The following is a 26,320-nucleotide window of genomic DNA, read 5'->3' as shown; positions in this document are numbered from 1 at the left end:
AAATGATGGTTTCGTTAAGCAACATCGCAAAAAAATCAATGGCGACGCCCATTTGTTTGTTTTCCAGCTGTGATTTATGCAAAATACAAAAACGGATTCCCCGCCGCATGAACACGCAACGCGCATATTATTCTACTAGCAGGAGCTGCTGTGAGGGGTCATGTATGTTTGGGCGCAGTGTGTACTGAAAAATGTGGGCACTGCCACAGCGCCCATGTAATACACGGCTAATATCGGCTATAATGGTATATTTGGGTGCCAGAGACCACCCACTATAAAAACTGCGGCTATAAATATAAAAACAGCAGATGCCACGGCACCCACGATTTATAGACACAATTTCTTTAGCACTTGGTCACAGCATTCGCTATTTGATCGGGCAACCCTGGTGCCCGAATTCACTGGGATAGCCGCTATTTGCAGCATTTTACATGGGCACCTAAAGCAGCGGTCATCAGTTAGTTATAGATAGGGGAGCATTAGTGTTAGGTATAGATTGGGGAGGATTAGTGTTAGGAGTCTGTGTGGGGTGGCTGGGGTTAGGCATAGATAGGGGAGAGTTAGTGTCAAAATAACAGTAATGCTGGGAACACGCGATACGTTTTTTGCAGTCGATTTCTTCACATGATCGATTCTCTGCTCAATTCTCATATCATCCGCTTGTTTTTCTTATCTTTTTTCCATTCACTTCTATGAGAAATTGAGCAGAAAACAATCGAGCGGAGAATCGGACATGAAGGAATTTATCTATTGAAGGCATCTATTGGAATTCTTCCACAAAAACGAACCGGATGTTCCCAGCATAATAGGTGCAAAATAATGGTAATAGAGTATCTGTAATTTTACTGACATTCTATTAAATATCCAATTAAGTAGAATGTTGGTAATTTAACCGATATTCTACTATCACTCACTGTACCCTCTCACTTGAACCCTCCACTAGCTTTGCCTAACCCCCTAACCACCCATCACCTACTCCTAACACTACCCTGCCAGGGTAGTTTCTACGCTACTTAGCTTCCAGGGCAAGGGTGTAAAAATTGCATGCCTCCACCTTAGTATATAGGTAGCCATTGTGCCTCCACCCACAGTATATAGGTAGTCAGGGTGCCCCTCCCATATAGGTAACCAGGGTGTCCCCTCCCCTCCCATAAAGATAGCTAGGGCACCCTATCTTTTCTCCTCCTATTTAGGTAGCCAGAGTGCCCCTCTCCTCCCCTTCCATTTAGGTAGGCAGGGTGCCCTCTCTCCTCCCCTCCCATCTAGGTAGCCAAGGTACCCTCTCTCCTCCCCTCCCATTTAGGTAGTCAGGGTACCCTCTCTCCTCCCCTCCTATTTAGGTAGGCAGTGAGCCCCCTCTCCTCCCCTCCTATTTAGGTAGGCAGGGTACCTTCTACTCCCCTCACATTTAGGTAGGCAGGGTGCCCCCTCTCCTCCCCTCCTATTTAGGTAGGCAGTGAGCCCCCTCTCCTCCCCTCCTATTTAGGTAGGCAGGGTACCTTCTACTCCTCTACCATTTAAGTAGACAGTTCCAATTAAGGTAGCCAGGGTGCCTCCTCTCCATTCAGGACAAGATCTTATTGAAGATCAGTCTTTTATCACAAAGCATAAAGTACAGTCCATCATTAGGCCCAGCAGATGCCGCCATACACTGGCTGGTGACTTAGCTTCCCATTATGTAAGGACTATTTGTTTATCAGTCCGATTCCCTGCGCTGTCAGGTAAAACTGTCTGTAAAATCTTATCAGGATCGCTGGTATTTCTGCCTCTGAACTTTCCCCCCAGGCGGATTCCATGGTCTGTCCTCAGTGAGTTTACCATTGGACAGGGAGGAAGCTCTCGGTGTACGGACGTCCTGGTGTTCATGCAGCATTAGGAATCTGTAATACATGCTCATCTGTCTGACTGCAAACTGACAACTGCATAGAAAGTAAACCAGCAGGTGCTTTAGTGTCCTTCTGCTTGCTGCAGTGTGACCATCTGAGGCTGCAACCATGGGGGGTTACATGGGAGAGGCCAACTTGACCGTCTCCCAAGAAGTGAGGATGATGTTCTATGCCGTGCTGCCCAATGAGACCAGCTACAAGACGGTGGAGGAGGTGCCGGATTATGTGGAGAAGGTGAGACATCTTGATCGTTTAAAAAAACAGGTACGGATTGGCTCAGGGAACACATGTTCCCTTGCACCAATCATTAGGAGCCATTAGGAGTGCACTTGAATGCGCATGAGAGCATGTGCGGGACACATGAACGTGTGTGGTCACTTGTGCACGTGCGCGATCGTGCTCACCATGCCCTGCAAGCAGGGGACAAGTATCTAAGCCCCTGGGATTTCAGATAAAGTTTCAGAGGGTGTAGATATTATAGCAAGTGATTAACCTCGGTAAAATGACATTTTGCTGTGGTACTAACGAGTTCCCATTACTCATTTTATACATGTTAAGAAATATACAGCACAGGTTCCCCCCTCCCAAGCCTTTTAAACCCCTTGTCACCCCTCCATGCAGGCTGAATTCAGAGCTTGGGGCTCCGCAAAATGCATGGGAACAAAATTGGACAATTTTTTTTTTCTGCATGTTTGCGATGTCATTTTTTGGGTGGTCATGCAAAGTCCTGCGCAATCATTCTGAATGGGACAGAAATGCAATCCCACCAAATAGGTTGCATGCAGTTTTATTTCAATTCAAAAAGATTTGCATCGCAGTAGTGGGTACAGAACACCACTATGTATATTATGAAATCAGCGTCCTTGAGATTGGCTAAAGGCTAGTGCTTTAGAAAGTAGATCAATTACAAACAAAGGCTAAAATAATAGTGGTTTTAGTCAGTTAAGGTAGCTATAATAAACACGTTTTACCTTGTCTTTGATATCCTGGTGACATCTTCTGCAGCACTTTACAGAGTACATAGTCATGTCACTGGTTGTCCTCATAGGAGCTCACCATCTAATCCCTATCATAGTCATTGGTAATATCCAACCATGTTAATATTGTGTATTTATATAGCACTGACATCTCCTGCAGCACATTACAGAGTATATAGTAACGTTACTGACTGTCCTCAGAGGAGCTCACACTCTAATCCTACCATAGTCATAGTCTAATGTCCTACCATATTATTATTATGTATTTATATAGCACTGACATCTCCTGCAGCACATTACAGAGTATATAGTCATGTCACCAACTGTTCTCAGAGGAGTTCACAGTCTAATCCCTACCACAGTCATAGTCTAATGTCCTACCATATTATTATTATGTATTTATATAGCACTGACGTCTTCTGCAGCACATTACAGAGTACATAGTCATGTCACTGACTATCCTCAGAGGAGCTCACACTCTAATCCTACCATAGTCATAGTGTAATGTCCTACCATATTATTATTATGTATTTATATAGCACTGACATCTTCTGCAGCACATTACAGAGTACATAGTCATGTCACTGACTGTCCTCAGAGGAGCTCACAATCTAATCCTACCATAGTCATAGTCTAATGTCCTACCATATTATTATTATGTATTTATATAGCACTGACATCTCCTGCAGCACATTACAGAGTACATTGTCATGTCACTGACTGTCCTCAGAGGAGCTCACAATCTAATCCTGCCATAGTCATAGTCTAATGTCCTACCATATTATTATTATGTATTTATAAAGCACTGACATCTCCTGCAGCACATTACAGAGTACATAGTCATGTCACTGACTGTCCTCAGAGGAGCTCACACTCTAATCCTACCATAGTCATAGCCTAATGTCCTACCATATTATTATTATGTATTTATAAAGCACTGACATCTCCTGCAGCACATTACAGAGTACATAGTCATGTCACTGACTGTCCTCAGAGGAGCTCACACTCTAATCCTACCATAGTCATAGCCTAATGTCCTACCATATTATTATTATGTATTTATATAGCACTGACATCTTCTGCAGCACTGTACAGAGTACATAGTAATGTCACTGACTGTCCTCAGAGGAGCTCACAGTCTAATCCTGCCATAGTCATTGTCTAATGTCCTACCATATTATTATTATTATGTATTTATATAGCATTGACATCTTCTGCAGCACTGTACAGAGTGCATAGTCATGTCACTGACTGTCCTCAGAGGAGCTCACAGTCTAATCCTACAATAGTCATAGCCTAATGTCCTACCATATTATTATTATGTATTTATATAGCACTGACATCTTCTGCAGCACTGTACAGAGTACATAGTCATGTCACTGACTGTCCTCAGAGGAGCTCACAGTCTAATCCTACAATAGTCATAGCCTAATGTCCTACCATATTATTATTATGTATTTATATAGCACTGACATCTTCTGCAGCACATTACAGAGTACATAGTCATGTCACTGACTGTCCTCAGAGGAGCTCACACTCTAATCCTACCATAGTCATAGTCTAATGTCCTACCATATTATTATTATGTATTTATATAGCACTGACATCTTCTGCAGCACATTACAGAGTACATAGTCATGTCACTGACTGTCCCCAGAGGAGCTCACAATCTAATCCTACCATAGTCATAGTCTAATGTCCTACCATATTATTATTATGTATTTATATAGCACTGACAACTTCTGCAGCACTGTACAGAGTACACAGTCCTGTCACTGACTGTCCTCAGAGGAGCTCACACTCTAATACTACCATAGTCATAGTCTAATGTCCTACCATATTATTATTATGTATTTATATAGCACTGACATCTTCTGCAGCACTGTACAGAGTACATAGTCATGTCACTGACCGTCCTCGGAGAAGCTCACACTCTAATCCTACCATAGTCATAGCCTAATGTCCTACCATATTATTATTATGTATTTATATAGCACTGACATCTTCTGCAGCACTGTACAGAGTACATAGTCATGTCACTGACCGTCCTCGGAGGAGCTCACACTCTAATCCTACCATAGTCATAGTCTAATGTCCTACCATATTATTATTATGTATTTATATAGCACTGACATCTCCTGCAGCACATTACAGAGTACATAGTCATGTCACTGACTGTCCTCAGAGGAGCTCACACTCTAATCCTACCATAGTCATAGTCTAATGTCCTACCATATTATTATTATGTATTTATATAGCACTGACATCTTCTGCAGCACATTACAGAGTACATAGTCATGTCACTGACTGTCCTCAGAGGAGCTCACACTCTAATCCTACCATAGTCATAGTCTAATGTCCTACCATATTATTATTATGTATTTATATAGCACTGACATCTTCTGCAGCACATTACAGAGTACATAGTCATGTCACTGACTGTCCTCAGAGGAGCTCACACTCTAATCCTACCATAGTCATAGTGTAATGTCCTACCATATTATTATTATGTATTTATATAGCACTGACATCTTCTGCAGCACATTACAGAGTACATAGTAATGTCACTGACTGTCCTCAGAGGAGCTCACACTCTAATCCTGCCATAGTCATAGTCTAATGTCCTACCATATTATTATTATGTATTTATATAGCACTGACATCTTCTGCAGCACATTACAGAGTACATAGTCATGTCACTGACTGTCCTCAGAGGAGCTCACACTCTAATCCTACCATAGTCATAGTCTAATGTCCTACCATATTATTATGTATTTATATAGCACTGACATCTCCTGCAGCACATTACAGAGTACATAGTCATGTCACGGACTGTCCTCAGAGGAGCTCACACTCTAATCCTACCATAGTCATAGTCTAATGTCCTACCATATTATTATGTATTTATATAGCACTGACATCTCCTGCAGCACATTACAGAGTACATAGTCATGTCACTGACTGTCCTCAGAGGAGCTCACACTCTAATCCTACCATAGTCATAGTCTAATATCCTACCGTATTATTATGTATTTATATAGCACTGACATCTCCTGCAGCACATTACAGAGTACATAGTCATGTCACTGACTGTTCTCAGAGGAGCTCACAGTCTAATCCTACCATAGTCATAGTCTAATGTCCTACCTTATTATTATTATGTATTTATATAGCACTGACATCTTCTGCAGCACATTACAGAGTACATAGTCATGTCACTGACTGTCCTCAGAGGAGCTCACACTCTAATCCTACCATAGTCATAGTGTAATGTCCTACCATATTATTATTATGTATTTATATAGCACTGACATCTTCTGCAGCACATTACAGAGTACATAGTCATGTCACTGACTGTCCTCAGAGGAGCTCACAATCTAATCCTACCATAGTCATAGTCTAATGTCCTACCATATTATTATTATGTATTTATATAGCACTGACATCTTCTGCAGCACATTACAGAGTACATAATCATGTCACTGACTGTCCTCAGAGGAGCTCACACTCTAATCCTACCATAGTCATAGTCTAATGTCCTGCCATATTATTATGTATTTATATAGCACTGACATCTTCTGCAGCACATTACAGAGTACATAGTCATGTCACTGACTGTCCTCAGAGGAGCTCACACTCTAATCCTACCATAGTCATAGTGTAATGTCCTACCATATTATTATTATGTATTTATATAGCACTGACATCTCCTGCAGCACATTACAGAGTACATAGTCATGTCACTGACTGTCCTCAGAGGAGCTCACAATCTAATCCTACCATAGTCATAGTCTAATGTCCTCCCATATTATTATTATTATGTATTTATACAGCACTGACATCTCCTGCAGCACATTACAGAGTACATAGTCATGTCACTGACTGTCCTCAGAGGAGCTCACACTCTAATCCTACCATAGTCATAGTGTAATGTCCTACCATATTATTATTATGTATTTATATAGCACTGACATCTCCTGCAGCACATTACAGAGTACATAGTCATGTCACTGACTGTCCTCAGAGGGGCTCACAATCTAATCCTACCATAGTCATAGTCTAATGTCCTACCATATTATTATTATGTATTTATATAGCACTGACATCTCCTGCAGCACATTACAGAGTACATAGTCATGTCACTGACTGTCCTCAGAGGAGCTCACAATCTAATCCTACCATAGTCATAGTCTAATGTCCTACCATATTATTATTATGTATTTATATAGCACTGACATCTTCTGCAGCACATTGCAGAGTACATAGTCATGTCACTGACTGTCCTCAGAGGAGCTCACACTCTAATCCTACCATAGTCATAGTCTAATGTCCTACCATATTATTATTATGTATTTATATAGCACTGACATCTTCTGCAGCACATTACAGAGTACATAGTCATGTCACTGACTGTCCTCAGAGGAGCTCACAATCTAATCCTGCCATAGTCATAGTCTAATGTCCCACCATATTATTATTATGTATTTATATAGCACTGACATCTCCTGCAGCGCTGTACAAAGTACATAGTCATGTCACTGACTGTCCTCAGAGGAGCTCACAATCTAATCCTACCATAGTCATAGTCTAATGTCCCACCATATTATTATTATGTATTTATATAGCACTGACATCTCCTGCAGCACATTACAGAGTACATAGTCATGTCACTGACTGTCCTCAGAGGAGCTCACACTCTAATCCTACCATAGTCATAGTCTAATGTCCTACCATATTATTATTATGTATTTATATAGCAGTGACATCTTCTGCAGCACATTACAGAGTACATAGTCATGTCACTGACTGTCCTCAGAGGAGCTCAAACTCTAATCCCACCATAGTCATAGTGTAATGTCCTACCATATTATTATTATGTATTTATATAGCACTGACATCTTCTGCAGCACTGTACAGAGTACATAGTAATGTCACTGACTGTCCTCAGAGGAGCTCACAATCTAATCCTACCATAGTCATAGTCTAATGTCCTACCTTATTATTATTATGTATTTATATAGCACTGATATCTCCTGCAGCACATTACAGAGTACACAGTCCTGTCACTGACTGTCCTCAGAGGAGCTCACACTCTAATCCTACCATAGTCATAGTCTAATGTCCTACCATATTATTATTATGTATTTATATAGCAGTGACATCTTCTGCAGCACATTACAGAGTACATAGTCATGTCACTGACTGTCCTCAGAGGAGCTCACACTCTAATCCTACCATAGTCATAGTCTAATGTCCTACCATATTATTATTATGTATTTATATAGCACTGACATCTTCTGCAGCACTGTACAGAATACATAGTCATGTCACTGACTGTCCTCAGAGGAGCTCAAACTCTAATCCCACCATAGTCATAGTGTAATGTCCTACCATATTATTATTATGTATTTATATAGCACTGACATCTTCTGCAGCACTGTACAGAGTACATAGTCATGTCACTGACTGTCCTCAGAGGAGCTCAAACTCTAATCCCACCATAGTCATAGTGTAATGTCCTACCATATTATTATTATGTATTTATATAGCACTGACATCTTCTGCAGCACATTACAGTGTACATAGCCATGTCACTGACTGTCCTCAGAGGAGCTCAAACTCTAATCCCACCATAGTCATAGTGTAATGTCCTACCATATTATTATTATGTATTTATATAGCACTGACATCTTCTGCAGCACTGTACAGAGTACATAGTCATGTCACTGACTGTCCTCAGAGGAGCTCACACTCTAATCCTACCATAGTCATAGTCTAATGTCCTACCATATTATTATTATGTATTTATATAGCACTGACATCTTCTGAAGCACATTACAGAGTACATAGTCATGTCACTGACTGTCCTCAGAGGAGCTCACACTCTAATCCTACCATAGTCATAGTATAATGTCCTACCATATTATTATTATGTATTTATATAGCACTGACATCTTCTGCAGCACATTACAGAGTACATAGTCATGTCACTGACTGTCCTCAGAGGAGCTCACACTCTAATCCTACCATAGTCATAGTCTAATGTCCTACCACATTATTAATCTTCCCTTGACATTCCCCAATTCTTCTGCCTGATTCTAAGATTATCTTCCTTCTCACCATGAAAAGTAACATAATTTGGGCTTCCAGTCTATTTTGATCATTGGTAACTGACTGAATATTGAAAAGGTATATTTACAAACAACTTACAATAAATACTTCATGTTTATAGAAAATTCAGTGAGGGTGGAATGAAAGCACTCCTGGAGGGAGAGGGGTATGGAGGCTGCCATATTTATTTCTTTGTAAACAATACCAGGTCCCTGGCTGTCCTGCTCATCCTGAGCCTATAATGCTTTTACTCATAGACTCTGAACAAGCATGCAGATCAGGTGCTCTGACTGAAGTCAGTTTAACTCCTTGTTGACAGCAGCCGCTTTTAAAATCGGCCTGTTGCAAACAAGTCAGATTCCTGCAGGGCGGTAAGCCTGCTGAACCCCAGCGATTAGCTTGCGCAGAGCTCAGAGCTGTGCTGCCAGAATCCAGCAGTGATTGCAGAAACTCACTCTGAGGATTGCCGTATGTGAACTTTCCCTCCAGGCAGATCACATGATCTGCTTCCTGATTGGGTGTTCAGTTTCAGGAAGTCTCATGCTCGGGATTATTATAGCATATAGACAATACTGACATTCGCCCACAGCAAACATTCAATACGTAGAAATCCAGACAGGGACACTGCAGCTTCTCGGGAACATTTCTGCTGAGACTGTGCCCCCCTCCTGCAGGGACTGCTTCCTCCTCCTGCAGAGACTGCAGAGACTGCATCCTCCTCCTGCATCTGTTTACCCCCCCTCCTGCAGCTCTGCGCTCCCCTCCTGCAGGGACTGTGCCCTCCTCCTGCAGAGACTGTGCCCTCCTCCTGCAGAGACTGTGCCCTCCTCCTGCAGAGACTGCATCCTCCTCCTGCAGGGACTGCATCCTCCTCCTGCATCTGTTTGCCCCCCTCCTGCAAAGGCTGCGCCCCCCCTCCTGCAGCTCTGCGCTCCTCTTCTGCAGAGATTGCTTTCCCCTCCTGCAGCTCTGCGCCCCCCTCCTGCCCCTCTGCGCTCCCCCTCTTGTAGGCACTGTACATCCTCCTGCAGGGACTTTGCCCCCCTCCTGCAGTGACTGCACTCCCCACCTGCAGGGGCAGCCATGGGGGCATTTACAGGACAGGTAAACTTGACCGTCTTCCAGGAAGTGCGGATGATGTTCTATGTGGTGTTTCCTAACGAGACAAGCTACAAGACGGCAGAGGAAGTGCCAGATTACGTAGAGAAGGTGAGATGCCCAAACACACTTTCTAGCTGTTTGGGATGGGAGAGAGGGACACCATTCGTGGTGGAAATTTTTGGGAAAGGGACACGCCTCCTGAGACACCTACAGTCAGGGACGACGTAAAGAATTAGAAGTAAAAGTCTCATGTTCATACTCAGCAGAGGTTGCTAAAAACAAAACAGATACTCACCTAATAAGAGGTATGGCTATGGATCCTAAACAGCCTTCCTGGTGCTCTCTCAGTCTCCATGGTGTCAATTCACCAGAGGTTACCAAACTATTTATCACATGGCAGGTAATTTACCTCATGTGATAACTCAAAATAGCAATTCTCCAGAAATATAGACTGACATATCGACTGGTCGAAATTCGTGCGGTAAATAGTCGGTAGTTGTTATTTTTTCTCAAAATCACAATTCAAAAAGGGGGTGTGACCATTTGTTATTTTAGATCTATTTATCACCTAAATGTACCTGGCAATATGTGGTTTTTCTCACAGCTGCTGCAGCACACACTGCAGCTAGTTTACTAGTAGCACACAGTAACAGCTTATATTGTACATATGTCAGGCAGCAGAGAGCAGCACACACTGCAGCTAGTTTACTAGCAGCACACAGTAACAGCTTATACTGTACATATGTCAGGCACCAGAGAGCAGCACACACTGCAGCTAGTTTACTAGCAGCACACAGTAACAGCCTATACTGTACATATTTCAGGCACCAGAGCTCAGCACACACTGCAGCTAGTTTACTAGCAGCACACAGTAACAGCCTATACTGTACATATTTCAGGCAGCAGAGAGCAGCCCATGTACAATATTAAGCATTTACAAAATTAAGTGGATGGGTGAAACGAAGGAGGAATCTGGATACATTTTTCATTGAGGGAGTGCGAAAATGTATCCAAATACCTCCTCCGTTTCACCCATCCACTTAAAGTGGACCCAAACTAAAAATACAAGATTTCAGAAATAAAAATTTTCTAAATTATAATAATAAATAGCAGCCTTTTTTCAGCTGCATGATGACAAATATAAAATATTTTACATTTATTGGAGAAACCCCTCCCTTCCTTTCATATTGCTGGCAAATAATCCGGCAAACTGGTGGAGTAGATGGTGTCCAGCAAAGGAGGAATTGCTAATGGCTGCCACCTGTATAACCCTAGCTATGGAAAGAGAAGGGTGAAAAGCATGCACTGAAATGCTCATAGACTTGGAGGCCTGGTGCACACCAAAAACCGCTAGCAGATTCGCAAAATGCTAGCAGATTTTGAAACGCTTTTTCTTCTTTTTCTGTAGCGTTTCAGCTAGCGTTTTGCGGTTTTGGGAAGCGGTTTTGGTGTAGTAGATTTCATGTATTGTTACAGTAAAGCTGTTACTGAACAGCTACTGTAACAAAAACGCCTGGCAAACCGCTCTGAAGTGCCGTTTTTTAGAGCGGTTTGCGTTTTTCCTATACTTAACATTGAGGCAGAAACGCATCCCCAATCCAAAATCTGCAGCAGCCCGGGAGTATGCGTTTCTGCAAAACGCCTCCCGCTCTGGTGTGCACCAGCCCATTGAAATACATTACCCTAGCAGATCCGCACCCGCAAGCGGATCGCAAACAGCAGCCGAACCGCTCTGTTGTACACTAGGCCGGAGTGTTTATTTATCTTTGTATGTGTCAGAGTGGTGCAACTAAATATTTTGAATTAAAAAAATGTTTGGTTTGGGTCCGCTTTAATATTGTAAATGCTTAAAGGGAACCCAAAGCGATTAAAATAAACGCATGACGTAGCTGCAAATTAATATTACATACTTACCTCATTGTCAGTTCCTCTCAGAAGCTCACCATTTTCTTCCAAAGGTGGCCACACACGATACAATAAAATGATCAGATTTTACGGCAATTCGATAAAAACGATCGGATCTCCTGAAAAAATCGAAAGCTTTTTTTTCATTCGACTGAAAAATCCGATCGTATTTCCCGTTTTCTTCGATTTTTATCGATCCGGAATGCCAGATATTTTTCTTCAATCTTTCTAAAGATTGTATGGTGTGTGGTAGATTGCCAATTTATTAATATACACACCCTAGCAATTTTCTCAGAGTTTCCAATCATTTTTATCATAATTGATAACAAAATTGAACATAGGTGTGTGGTACATTGGTCATATTTTTGAAATGTTACAATCAGCCAGAAAAATTTATTGCAATTCTTAAATTGAACAGATATTTAAAAAATGGTATGGTGTGTGGCCACCTTTACAGTGATCCCTTCCAGTTCTGACAATATTTTGTCAGACTCAGAACTGAAATATACCAGTTGCTGTCAGTTATTTATCAGCAGCTGTCAGTTACCACTGAATGTGCAAGGTAATGTCCATGTTACCTTATGGCTCAAGTGGGTGATATTAACAGTGTGCTGACCAGGAAGCTGTTATGGGGTAGAGGCCATTTTTAAAATTGAGGACTGAGAATTCCATTGATATTTGTGGACAAACAGGACACAGGACAGGAGAAAGACACTGAGGAGTAGACTACACGGGAGGTAAGTATTACCTGTGTATGGTTATTTTGACTTTTAATTTTCAGTTCAGGTTCTCTTTAATATTGCTTAGTATGCTTAATATGCAGAACGGATGGAGGGATTTGTAATGGAAGGAGAGGGTCAAAAAACAGGGAGGGAAACCCTCTGCGGTCACATGCTGGTAATAACCTCCTCCTCCTACCCACAATCCTTTACTTCCAGCATCCAGAGAGGCAAAGTATTGCATGCAAATCATTAACACTGCATAACTACCGACCGTTTTTCACTCGGTTGTCGCATCCATTATCGCCTGCTACCGAACACTCCTCTAACTATCCTCGCACAGTGGTGAATTGCAAAAAATTGTTAAAATACCGCATGAGGTAAAATATCCACCTTTTATCTCTTATTAACTCTCCTCTGGTGAATTGAGGCCTTTATGTTTAAATTTCCCACCAGCTGCATCTTCGGGTCTCCTTCAGACGTACTTGAGTCTCCGAGTGCTTCTGAAGACGAGTGGCTCAGTACTGCGCGTACGTAAGTCTGTGCTTGCACCTGCGCAGTAACGAGCCGCTCACCTTAATGAATAGAATCCCATCACAAATGCGCCAAAGTGTATACAACCATGCCTTGTGAGTCACAATCTCAAACCATAGAGGGAAACATCAGATAAGCACAGTCTATGCACTTTCTGATGTCACTGCGGATCACATTGCGTTCCTGACATTGCGTTAGTAGGATAGAGTTCTAAAAACAGTAACAGAGTGACTGTGGGGCTTAAAGTGAACCTTAAGTCACAAAAAAAAAATGAGTTCTACTTACCTGGGGCTTCCCTCAGCCCCCTGCAGCTGATCGGTGCCCTCGCCGTGTCTCTCCGATCCTCCCGTCCCCGCCGGCGACCGCTTCCGGTTTCGCCGCCAGAACCCGACAGGCTGGTAACGCGAGTGATTCTTCGCATTCCCAGCCACAATATCTCCCCCCTATGCTGCTATAGCAGCCTTCCTTGCCGCAATAGCAGCATAGGGGGAGATATTGTGGCTGGGAATGCGAAGAATCACTCGCGTTCCCAGCCTGACGGCCGGTGACAGCGAAACCGGAAGTAGCCGCCAGCGGGGACAGGAGGATCGGAAGGACACGGCGAGGGCACCGATCAGCTGCAGGGGGCTGAGGGAAGCCCCAGGTGAGTAAAACTCATTTTTTTTTGTGACTTAAGTGCCTCTTTAAAGAGACTCTGAAGCCTCCAAAAACTGCAGTTTTTATGGTACAATGTTGTTAGGCATGAATGCCCCCTCTGAAACGCTGCATCCCCGCGGCTGAAATCTCAGTTGATCCCCCAAAAACCTGCGGGCAAAAATCCACGACTTTTCTGGTTGTGCATTTTTCTGCCCGGGGAGGCAGAGCTTTGGGCTGTAGATCTGCCTCCATGCGTGTCAATCAGCGTTGATCGCTGCCTCTCCCTGCCCCTCTCAGTGAAAGAAATCTGAGAGGGGTGGGGAGAGGCAGCGATCCACGCAGATTGACTTAGGAGAGGTAGAGCTACTGCTCAAAGCTCTGCCGCTATGCGGAAGCACTGCCCAAATATTACTAACATTTCACTACAACTAAACCTAACCCTACCCCACACGGAAACCTACCTGTACCTATCCCTAACCCTTAGACCCCCCTGATGGTGCCTAACCCTAACCACCCCCCTGGTGGTGCCTAACCCTAACCCTTCCCATAGTGGTGCCTAACCCTAAGACCCCCCCCCCTGATGGTGCCTAACCCTAAGCACCCCCCTGGTGGTGCCTAACTCTAACCACCCCCCTGGTGGTGCCTAACCCTAACCACCCCCCTGGTGGTGCCTAACCCTAATCTCCCCCCTGGTGGTGCCTAACCCTAAGACCCCCCCCCTGATGGTGCCTAACCCTAAGACCCCCCCTGGTGGTGCCTAACCTTAATCACCCCCCTGGTGGTGCCTAACCCTAAGACCCCCCCCCTGATGGTGCCTAACCACCTCCCTGGTGGTGCCTAACCCTAACCACCCCCCTGGTGGTGCCTAACCCTAATCACCCCCCTGGTGGTGCCTAACCCTAAGACCCCCTCCTGGTGGTGCCTAACCCTAAGACCCCGCTGGTGGTGCCTAACCCTAAGACCCCCCTTAGTGATCGCTATATTGTGTGGAGAATAATGTTTTACAAATAACGGTGCTATGGATAAAAGTATTAGAGACACAGGATCAGCAGGACAGCAAGGCAACTGGTATTGTTTAAAAGGAAATAAATATGTCAGCCTCCATATCCCTCTCACTTCAGATGTATGTTAAGCCTGAAATGATCATTGATTATGTATAGTGTGCGGGAGTGGGCAATGACATCATATTATACAGCCTCACAGGAGCTTCCATGTCTGGATATTCTGAAATTATTGCATTTTTCTCCCTAAATTTCATATGATTTAAAGAGAATCTGTATTGTTAAAATCGCACAAAAGTAAACATACCAGTGCGTTAGGGGACATCTCCTATTACCCTCTGACACAATTTCGCCGCTCCTCGCCGCATTAAAAGTGGTTAAAAGCAGTTTTAAAAAGTTTGTTTATAAACAAACAAAATGGCCACCAAAACAGGAAGTAGGTTGATGTACAGTATGTCCACACATAGAAAATACATTCATACACAAGCAGGCTGTATACACCCTTCCTTTTGAATCTCAAGAGATCATTTGTGTGTTTCTTTCCCCCTGCATCTCTCATGCACTGAAGTTTCCGGCTGCTCTTTTCTTCCTGCAAACAGCTTTGCCCTTGTCTGTAATTCCTCAGTATGTGAAAGCCCAGCCAGCTCAGAGGACGATTTATCCAGCTTGTAAAAGATAAGAGAGAAGAGAGAAGCTGCCCTAAATAAATAACACACAGGCAGTGTGCATAGAGGGGCCTGGAAGGGGGAGTTCATAGCAGAACCACAACACTGAAGAACTTGGCAGCCTTCCAGACACAGGCCGACAAGTCTGACAGGGGAAAGATACATTGATTTATTACAGAGACTGTCATAGTAGAAAGTGCTGCAGTAAGCCAGAACACATTAGAATAGCTTTTGGAACTTGTAGGATGATAAAAAACAGGATGCAATTTTTGTTACGGATTCTCTTTAAAATTCTTGCTCTATTTCGAAGGAACAATGAGAATAGGAAAACTTTAAATGTCAGGTCCAGCAAATCTGCTTATTTTCATTTTGAAAACTGTGGAAAGTGATTTAACTTTTATCTTGACTTTAAAGAGTAACTTTACTGAAAACCACTGAATTAATAAAAGGGCTTATTTTTTTTTTTTTACAATATTGCTTTACAATTTGCCCATTGTAAAATCTTTCCATGCCCTGGTTTGCATTCTTAGATTTATCTCAGGTGGTGACATCTTTACTGCTGGCAGGTGCATCACTGCAGGATTTTTGTTGTGTGTTCTGAAGTGAGCAGAAACAACGCCTGATCTTCCAAAGTGCACTGGGAGGAAAAGGCATTGTGACATCATAGCCTAGGCTAAATGTCACTGGGAGGGTGGGGTTACATACCAATAGACAGTGCAGCTATACGTAGATGATATAGGAAGGTTTTCTGATGCTGAAACCAGGATGAATAACATAAAATAGTTTGATTAAGTATGAATCCATACATGTAAAAAATGTGTCCGCTAAAAAGAGCGCCAGATAGAGCTGCTGGTAGAATATCCGTAAAATTACCAGTATTCTACTACTCAATTTCAAAAGCAAATTATCGGTAATCATTACCCATATTTTATTGTGACCATACCAACACCTTCTCTTAGAGTATGAGAGGAATCGGCGCGGGAGACTTGGGCGCAGGATACAGCCGGTATATGGCTGATGCTGCTCCTGCACAAGTCCCGGCCTTGTTAAATACTATTCCCCCTCCAGGCCGCCATGGATAGTGGGGGAATGAAATAATTTGGCTTCCAGCAATTGCTGAAGACCGAATTACAATGTTTTATAAGCAACTTCAGCTTCGTCTTCTGACGGCACCAAAGTTACTTCTGACGGCACCAAAGTTACTAGGCACTGTAATCCCTATTACGGCCTATGGTGGCGCCAGCTGTGCCCAAGTCTTCTGCTCTGGAATAGCAGTGTTCGTTCTCATACACAGAACCCTCCCTCTTCCAATGCTTAAGCTTAAATACCCCCTGGTGGTGCCTCAACTTAACCCCCCACCAGTGGTGCCCAACCGTAACTGCTAAGGACCTCCCCCCACTCCTAAAACTAATGACAACCCTGAACCCTCAATATTTCTGCAATCATAGGCAGTAATGTTTAAAGCCATGATTAGTGACAATACATAGTAATATAAAATAGTTGGCACTGGGGACATCCGCTATGCAAAATGCCTCTGGGCACACAAATTGCCGCATACTGCACCTAATCCTGACTTCTAACATTACTGCCTATGGTCAGAGCTGGATTAAGATGAAGTGTGGCCCTAGGCAAGGTACTTTTGAGGCCTCCCTATGGCCCTTTTGGTAAGCCTCGGTAGGGAGGGGTCAAGGTGGGCCCCTAATGCCCACTAAGCCCCAAACACTTGCCTAGGTTGCCTGGTGGATGATCCTGCTCCACCTATGGCCACTCCCTTTTTACTTGCTTAGATCCTGCATCATTTAGGACATTTTTCCATATGTCGTTGCGGTGCCTCTTTAAATCCTCTTTTTTTCCTCCTTTGCAGGCCACGGCGTACTTCTTTATGATGTTGGTGCTGGAGATGGTCCTGAGCGCGTTCTGGAAAGGCAAACCCCTTCGCCTTAATGACGGAATCACGTCCCTTTCTGCAGGAGTCGTGTCTCGCCTGCCAGAGTAAGTCCAAATTGCTTTTGTGGTTGGAAAGAACCCCCCTTCTTTCAGCCGCTGGGCTGGAAGTCCTGGGGTCCCTCCAAGCCAAGATTGCTTCATCCAGGCGCAGGTCGACTTCATATAACAGTTTAATGGGACAATTAAGCAGCGCTCCGTTCTACAATTATACGAATGACATAATCTCTATTTTTCTTCTTTCTGGATGGCAGTCAGCTTAATAGAAGTTTAAACAATACTGACGTGAAGTTCACCATAATTGAACTACCAATTCGTAGACCCACCAAGCTGATGTGGCTACTTACAGAAATTAAAGTCTTTGAGGTTCAGCGAGCGGAGATTTATAAATTGGCGGCATTAGGAGGCGCAGATCATATTTTGATGGAGATGGAAAAAGACAATCCATTCAAAATCAGCTGAAAGCATTGGGAAGGGGTTTTTTGCACAGTTTTTTACGGATCCTTACACACTTCAGCCTGTTGATTTTAAATGGAAAAATTACTGTATTTTTTAACAAATGCACCTAGGTTTAGATGGCAAAAACCAGGTGGAAAAAAATACACTAAACTTGGTGCGTCCATGGATGGTCCAGGAGTATCTTGTAGATGTTCTCCACCAACCATTGTCCTCCTGTGTCCAACAACTAGAATTTCACATTCAGTGTTTTAGCCGTACACTGGGGCTGTTTGGAGTTCTGTTATACTGAAGAGCAGGCAGAAAACGTGCTATTAGCCTCTCTGAAAAGCTATTTCACTCTAGGGCCTCCTGGGCTCATTGACATGTCCGTATTTCTCCCCTCCTCCACAGAAGGCATCATCAAACAGAACCACACAAAAGGTTTTGCGAGATCCGTGGCGATATTTCATTCAAGCAGCCGATTTGGCAGTGGCTTTAGACCGTCTATTAGGCCGGCGCTCATGCAGCGGACTGCTGAAGCCATTAAAGCATAATATCACTTCATTAGCCCGACCGGTGCAGCGTACGCTCGCTCTGCGCACCGCACTGACTGCCCAGAAACAATGAGCGTATTTTTTCCCTCGACTGATTAGCTGTGAGAATAATATTGCAGCAGATGGACACCCCACAGGTACTATATTTTGTCATATTGCATGACTGCGAGGAAGCCTCAGCCTTTTTAAGGATCAGCGTAAGAACCCGGGGCTGCGTCTTTCACGAACGCCAATTAGGCCCAATTCTATGCCGTATATTCAGCTACCACTCCATCCTCGTTAAGTAAAGCAAACCGTAGAAAGGTGGAAAATGGAGGAAGTGGAAAAAACCGACAAAAAGTGTTAAAGAGAATCATTTTCGGGGGGATATTTGGTTCCATTAGAGGTGTTAGAAAAAGATGCTTTAGTTAATATTCACTGTGTGGGCTTCATCCACGGTCTTGTATGTTTTTGTATGAAGGAAGCACTGAGTAGCTGACAGAAATTGCTAAAACTATTCATTGTCTGTGCTGGTGAGAGTTATAAATACCTCAATGGACTAAGTGTAAGGGAGTTTTCAGGGGGAAAAAATCATATGTGTATTGCTATTATGTATTTATACAGCACTGACATCTTCTGCAGCACATTACAGAGTACATAGTCATGTCACTGACTGTCCTCAGGAGCTTACATTCTAATCCTACCATAGTCATAGTGTAATGTCCTACCATATTATTATTATGTATTAATATAGCACTGACATCTCCTGCAGCACATTACAGAGTACATAGCCATGTCACTGACTGTCCTCAGAGGAGCTCACACTCTAATCCTACCATAGTCATAGTGTAATGTCCTACCATATTATTATTATGTATTAATATAGCACTGACATCTCCTGCAGCACATTACAGAGTACATAGCCATGTCACTGACTGTCCTCAGAGGAGCTCACACTCTAATCCTACCATAGCCATAGTCTAATGTCCTACCATATTGTTATTATGTATTTATATAGCACTGACATCTTCTGCAGCACTTTACAGAGTACATAGTCATGTCACTGGCTGTCCTCAGAGGAGCTTACAATCTAATCCTACCATAGTCATAGCCTAATGCCCTACCATATTATTTTTGTGTATTTGTATTTTTTTTTAGGATTTATATAGTGCTGACATATTACGCAGCGCTGTACAGAGTATATGTATTATCTTGTCACTAACTCTCCCTACCATAGTCATATGTCTATATCGTGTAGTGCATGTATCATATTCTAGGACCAAATTAGGGGGAAGCTAATTAACTTATCTCTATGTTTTTGGGATGTGGGAGGAAACTGGAGTGCCCGGAGGAAACCCATGGCGAGAACAAACTCCTTGCAGATGTTGACCTGGCTGAGATTCGAACCGGGGATCCAGCGCTGCAAGGCAAGAGTGCTATCCACTATGCCACCGTGCTGACATCGTCTGCAGCACTTTACAGAGTACATAGTCATATCACTGACTGTCCTCAGAGGAGCTCACACTCTAATCCTACCATAGTCATAGTGTAATGTCCTACCATATTATTATTATGTATTTATATAGCACTGACATCTTCTGCAGCACTGTACGGAGTACATAGTCATGTCACTGACTGTCCTCAGAGGAGCTCACACTCTAATCCTACCATAGTCATAGTGTAATGTCCTACCATATTATTATTATGTATTTATATAGCACTGACATCTTCTGCAGCACTGTACAGAGTACATAGTCATGTCATTGACTGTCCTCAGAGGAGCTCACAATCTAATCCTACCATAGTCATAGTCTAATGTCCTACCATATTATTATTATGTATTTTCACTGACGTCTCCTGCAGCACATTAGGATATATAGCTTTATACTCACAAGTATGGGTTTCAGGTTCCTGCAACCACCGTAGAAGCTTTCTGGGAATAAACTGCCCCCACTCGGCTCTCCAGGTCCTGACAGATGCTGGGTGGTCGCTCTCCTAGCTAAAGTTTTGGGTAAAACTATTACCTTCCAGGGGAGATCTGACTGGAAATTTGTAGGGATGGTGGCAACCAAATTATTGGATGAATAGTTTTCTATAGATATACAGTATATATAGGGGCGTAGCAATAGGGGGTGCAGAGGTTGCGACCGCATCGGGGCCCTTGGGCCAGAGGGGCCCCGGGGGGCCCTTTTCTTAACTGCAGAATTAGCTCTCTATTGGTCCTGAGCTCATAATAATCACTTCTATAGATACTTTGAATAGTGGTTATCATTAACACACTGTTCCCCATCCCCTTCTTGCACCTCTGACACTGTAGTTGCCATTGGCAGGGATTGCTATGTATAGAGTGCTTGGGGGTAATCAGTAACAAGCTGCTCCCCATCCCCTTCTTGTACCTCTGACACTGTAGTTGCCATTGGCAGGGATTGCTATGTATAGAGTGCTTGGGGGTAATCAGTAACACGCTGCTCCCCATCCCCTTCTTGCACCTCTGACACTGTAGTTGCCATTGGCAGGGATTGCTATGTATAGAGTGCTTGGGGGTAATCAGTAACAAGCTGCTCCCCATCCTCTTCTTGCACCTCTGACACTGTAGTTGCCATTGGCAGGGATTGCTATGTATAGAGTGCTTGGGGGTAATCAGTAACAAGCTGCTCCCCATCCCCTTCTTGCACCTCTGACACTGTAGTTGCCATTGGCAGGGATTGCTATGTATAGAGTGCTTGGGGGTAATGTTGGGCGAACATCTAGATGTTCGGGTTCGGGCCGAACAGGCCGAACATGGCCGCGATGTTCGGGTGTTCGACCCGAACTCCGAACATAATGGAAGTCAATGGGGACCCGAACTTTTGTGGTTTGTAAAGCCTCCTTACATGCTACATACCCCAAATTTACAGGGTATGTGCACCTTGGGAGTGGGTACAAGAGGAAAAAAAAATTAGCAAAAAGAGCTTATAGTTTTTGAGAAAATCGATTTTAAAGTTTCAAAGGGAAAACTGTCTTTTAAATGCGGGAAATGTCTGTTTTCTTTGCACAGGTAACATGTTTTTTGTCGGCATGCAGTCATAAATGTAATACATATAAGAGGTTCCAGGAAAAGGGACCGGTAACGCTAACCCAGCAGCAGCACACGTGATGGAACAGGAGGAGGCGCAGGAGGAGAAGGCCACGCTTTGTGAGACACAACAACCCAGGCCTTGCATGAGGGCAAGAAGCGTGCGGATAGCATGCTTTGTACCGCCATGCAGTCATAAATGTAATAAAGATAAGTGGTTCAATAAACAGGGACCACGCGGCAACGCTAACCCAGCAGCAGCAGACGTGATGGAACAGGAGCAGGCGCAGGAGGAGAAGGCCACGCTTTGTGAGACACAACAACCCAGGCCTTGCATGAGGGCAAGAAGCGTGCGGATAGCATGCTTTGTACCGCCATGCAGTCATAAATGTAATAAAGATAAGTGGTTCAATAAACAGGGACCACGCGGCAACGCTAACCCAGCAGCAGCAGACGTGATGGAACAGGAGCAGGCGCAGGAGGAGAAGGCCACGGTTTTTGAGACACAACAACCTAGGCCTTGCATGAGGACAAAAAGCGTGCGGATATAGCAGCAATGCTTTTTGCCACCATGCAGTCATAAATGTAATACAGATGAGAGGTTCAATAAACAGGGACCGGAAATGCTACACCATCCCAGATGTTCATTGGTCATGTTACTTGGTTGGGGTCCTGGAGTGTTGCGTAGTCATTTCCAATCCAGGATTGATTCATTTTAATTTGAGTCAGACGGTCTGCATTTTCTGTGGAGAGGCGGATACGCCGATCTGTGACGATGCCTCCGGCAGCACTGAAACAACGTTCCGACATAACGCTGGCTGCCGGGCAAGCCAGCACCTCTATTGCGTACATTGCCAGTTCGTGCCAGGTGTCTAGCTTCGATACCCAATAGTTGAAGGGTGCAGATGGATTGTTCGACACAGCTACGTCATCTGACATGTAGTCCTTGACCATCTTCTCCAGGCGATCGGTGTTGGAGGTGGATCTGCACGCTTGCTGTTCAGTGGGATGCTGCTGCATGGGTGTCAGAAAATTTTCCCACTCCAAGGACACTGCCGATACCATTCCCTTTTGGGCACTAGCTGCGGCTTGCGTTGTTTGCTGCCCTCCTGGTCGTCCTGGGTTTGGGGAAGTCAGTCTGTCTGCGTACAACTGGCTAGAGGAGGGGGAGGATGTCAATCTCCTCTCTAAAGTCTCCACAAGGGCCTGCTGGTATTCTTCCATTTTGACCTGTCTGACTCTTTCTTCAAGCAGTTTTGGAACATTGTGTTTGTACCGTGGATCCAGAAGGGTATAAACCCAGTAATTGGTGTTGTCCAGAATGCGCACAATGCGTGGGTCACGTTCAATGCAGTCTAGCATGAATTGAGCCATGTGTGCCAGAGTCCTACCAGAATCCTCATCATCCTCTTGTGAGCGTTGTGATAGTTGTTGTGATGCATCATAGTCGTCACCTTCCTCCTAGTCTGCTTCTGCTGACCATTCGCGTTGAATTGTGGAAGTCCAACGTGCACCGCTCTGGCCCTCGTCAGTGGTGGCATGAAATTCCTGCTCCAACTCCAGCTGTTCCTCCTCCTCTTCTTCGTCATAGCTGCTGGGGCCAGCGTTCCCTGAGGCGGATGGCCTGATGTTGGTACCATCACGCTGATCGTTTTCTCCTTCAGATTCCCCCAGTTGCATCATGACAGCTGTTTCCTTGATTTTCAACATTGACCTCTTCAGTAAACACAGCAGTGGTATGGTAATGCTGACTGAAGAGTTGTCACTGCTCACAAGCAACGTGGATTGCTCAAAATTTTGGAGGACTTGGTAGAGGTCCAACATGTTGGCCCAATCGGATCCACAGAAGCTTGGCAGCTGTCCGGATGCGCCTCGGTACTGCGCCGTCATGTACTGGACCACTGCACTCTTCTGCTCACAAAAGCGTGCTAGCATGTGCAGCGTAGAATTCCAGCGCGTAGGGACATCACACAGCAAGCGATGGTGGGGGAGATTGAAGCGCTCCTGCATCTTGGCGAGTGCCCCCGAAGCAGTACTGGAATTTCTACAATGTTTGGCCACTCGACGCACCTTCAACAGAAGATCGGCCACGCCTGGGTATGTCCTCAGGAACCGCTGAACTACTAGGTTCATCACGTGCGCCAGGCAAGGGATGTGTGTCAGCTTAGCCAACCTTAAAGCGCGAATGAGATTACTCCCATTATCACACACAACCATGCCCGGTTTCAAGTCCAGCGGTGCCAGCCACAAATCCGTCTGTTGCTTTATTCCCTTCCAAATTTCCTCCCCTGTGTGCTGCTTATCCCCAAGGCAGATCAGCTTCAGCAACGCTTGCTGACGCATGCCAACAGCTGTGCTGCACTGCTTCCACGATCCTACTGCTGCTGGGTTAGCGTTTCCGGATGAGGTACAGCTTTGAGATGCGTTGGAGGAGAAGGAGTCAGAGAGGTAGGTGCTGCTGTTGTTATCCAGTGGGAGGGACGGCGGTGCAGCTGTTTGCGGCGTGGGCAACACCCGCGCCGTAGCAGGTGAGGAATCGCTGCCAGGCTCCACAAGGTTCACCCAGTGCGCGGTAAGGGAGATGTATCGACCCTGTCCGAACGCACTCGTCCAAGTGTCAGTGGTGAGGTGAACCTTGCAGGCAACGGCATTCTTCAAGCTTCGGGTTATTTTGCTGACCACGTGCTCATGCAACTCAGGCACTGCAGAGCGCGCAAAGTGGTAGCGGCTGGGAACCACGTAACGTGGGATGGCCACTGACATCATGCCCTTGAAGCTGTTTGTCTCCACCACTCGATATGGCAGCATTTCGCAGGCCAGAAGCTTGGCTATGCTGGCTGTTACTGCCACGGCCCGGGGGTCATTTGCTGGCAATTTCCTCTTGCGCTCAAACATCTCCGACACAGACAACTGAACCGTAGCGCTGCACACGGAAGGGCTGTTGGTTGTTGTGTTTGATGAACACTGGGAGACCTCAAGAGCACTACTCCGGAAAGTGACAGTGTCAGCGTCGTCTGATGTTTGTGAATGTTGTGAACCACGCAATGGCTGGGCTACTGCTGCTGCTGAGGCGGGTCTGGTGGTGAGTCTGGTGAACCCAAGGGAGGCAGTGTTGCTGGTACCCTGTCCTGCCGCGTTTGCCCACAGAGTGGGATGTTTGGATAGCATGTGGCGGCTCATGCTGGTGGTGGAGAGGTTGTTAATACTTTTCCCCCTGCTCAGGCGAGTCTTGCACACCTTGCAAATCGCCATGGTAACATCCTCAGTGCAGTCTTCAAAGAAAGCCCAGACTTTGGAGCACCTGCCTCCTTGCTGGCGATTTCTGTTTCCTCCTCTTTTGCCTCTCACTTGAACTTCCACGCTTGTGGTGCCTGAAATTGCGCGCCGCCTACCTTGTGGCACAAGGCGAACTCGTGCAGCAGTGGGTTCTTCAACAGACTCATCTGTGCTGCTGCTACGACGGCGATGTTCTCGTTCACAAATAAAATCTGGGTCTCTGTCCACATTGTCCATACCCTCCTCTTCCATCTCCTCAAACTCGTCATATGTCATTGTGGGGGGCCGCCGCCGTGGAGTAGAGCTCCCCAGAACAACCTCTGCGCAGCTCACTCCAACGTCGTCTTCCAGATCTTGTCGGCCGACCTCCTGCAATTGCAACCCCTCCTGCCCAACTTGCTCTGGGATTTGGGTTTCCGAGTCCTCCTCGGACTCGCCTTGTATTTCAGTGCGCGGTGCATTTCCCACAGTTAATGGTTGTGAATCCGGGCACAACATTTCTGGCTGTTCCTCCATTGACCTTTCATAGGTGGAAGTTTGTTGGGCTGGGAATAGCTCCTGCGAATACCCCATTGTGTCCTGAGGTAATTCATAGGACTGGTTATCTGGCAGTTGTGTGCGTGGTGTCGCTGCCGGTTGTGTCAGCTTTGTGCCCACTGGCTCCTTGTAACTGGCTGAGGACTCGGACCTCATGCGTGATGTGCTGGTGCTGCTTAACCCACTGCTGGACGCTTGAGAGGTCATCCAAGTAATTATCTGGTCCTGTTCTTTTGGATTTGTGAGGGTTGTTGTCCTGGACAACATGGGCGGTATTGAGTGGGTTTTCTTGGGTGCTCCCCTGTGGCCTTTACGTGAACCGTCAGGGGAAACACCTCTTCCCTTGCCCCTTCCTCTTTCACCGGATTTCTTCCTCATTTCACTTATCCTTACAGTACACGCTGACTGGCAGCAGTACAGTGGCAGTACAGAAATGCTATACAGTACCACTATTCCCAGCAGCGACACAGAGCACAATGCTATACAGTGGCGGGTGAGCGGTGTACCACTATTCCCAGCAGCGACACAGAGCACAATGCTATACAGTGGCGGGTGAGCGGTGTACTACTGTTCCCAGGCCCAGCAGACACAGAGTGGAAGTAAACACAATGCTATATAGTCTGGCTGAGCGGTGTACACAGAGTGGCAGTACACACAATGCTATATAGTCTGGCTAAGCCGTGTACACAGAGTGTCAGAAAACACAATGCTATATATAGCGTGGCTGAGCGAGGTGCACAGTGGCAGTACACACAATGCTATATAGTCAGGCTAAGCCGTGTACACAGAGTGTCAGAAAACACAATGCTATATATAGCGTGGCTGAGCGAGGTGCACAGTGGCAGTACACACAATGCTATATAGTCAGGCTAAGCCGTGTACACAGAGTGTCAGAAAACACAATGCTATATATAGCGTGGCTGAGCGAGGTGCACAGTGGCAGTACACACAATGCTTTATAGTCAGGCTGAGCCGTGTACACAGAGTGTCAGTAAACAATGG

At 44.9% G+C, this 26,320-nt stretch overlaps 1 protein-coding gene across 2 annotated transcripts in view; it reads left to right on the top strand.

The window, feature by feature from the left end:
* The first annotated feature begins 1,788 nt into the window (after window positions 1-1,788).
* Window positions 1,789-26,320, top strand: part of AGMO (alkylglycerol monooxygenase) — a 292,271-nt gene continuing 267,739 nt past the window's right edge. The window contains exons 1-2 of one of the 2 annotated variants that reach the window (XM_068235102.1): window positions 1,789-2,120; window positions 17,400-17,527. In XM_068235102.1, the coding sequence (XP_068091203.1) occupies window positions 1,995-2,120; window positions 17,400-17,527 (254 nt within the window). In that variant the 5' untranslated portion in view covers window positions 1,789-1,994. Of the gene's footprint in view, window positions 2,121-9,535; window positions 10,184-17,399; window positions 17,528-26,320 lie in introns of those variants that run through there. The other variant, XM_068235103.1, reaches the window with a different exon arrangement.

The sequence above is a fragment of the Hyperolius riggenbachi genome, chromosome 5 (assembly GCF_040937935.1).
Source record: "Hyperolius riggenbachi isolate aHypRig1 chromosome 5, aHypRig1.pri, whole genome shotgun sequence".
Classification (NCBI taxonomy): Eukaryota; Metazoa; Chordata; class Amphibia; order Anura; family Hyperoliidae; genus Hyperolius; species Hyperolius riggenbachi.
Note: the sequence above shows the minus strand (reverse complement) of the source record. Positions and strands in the feature narration are given on the sequence as shown.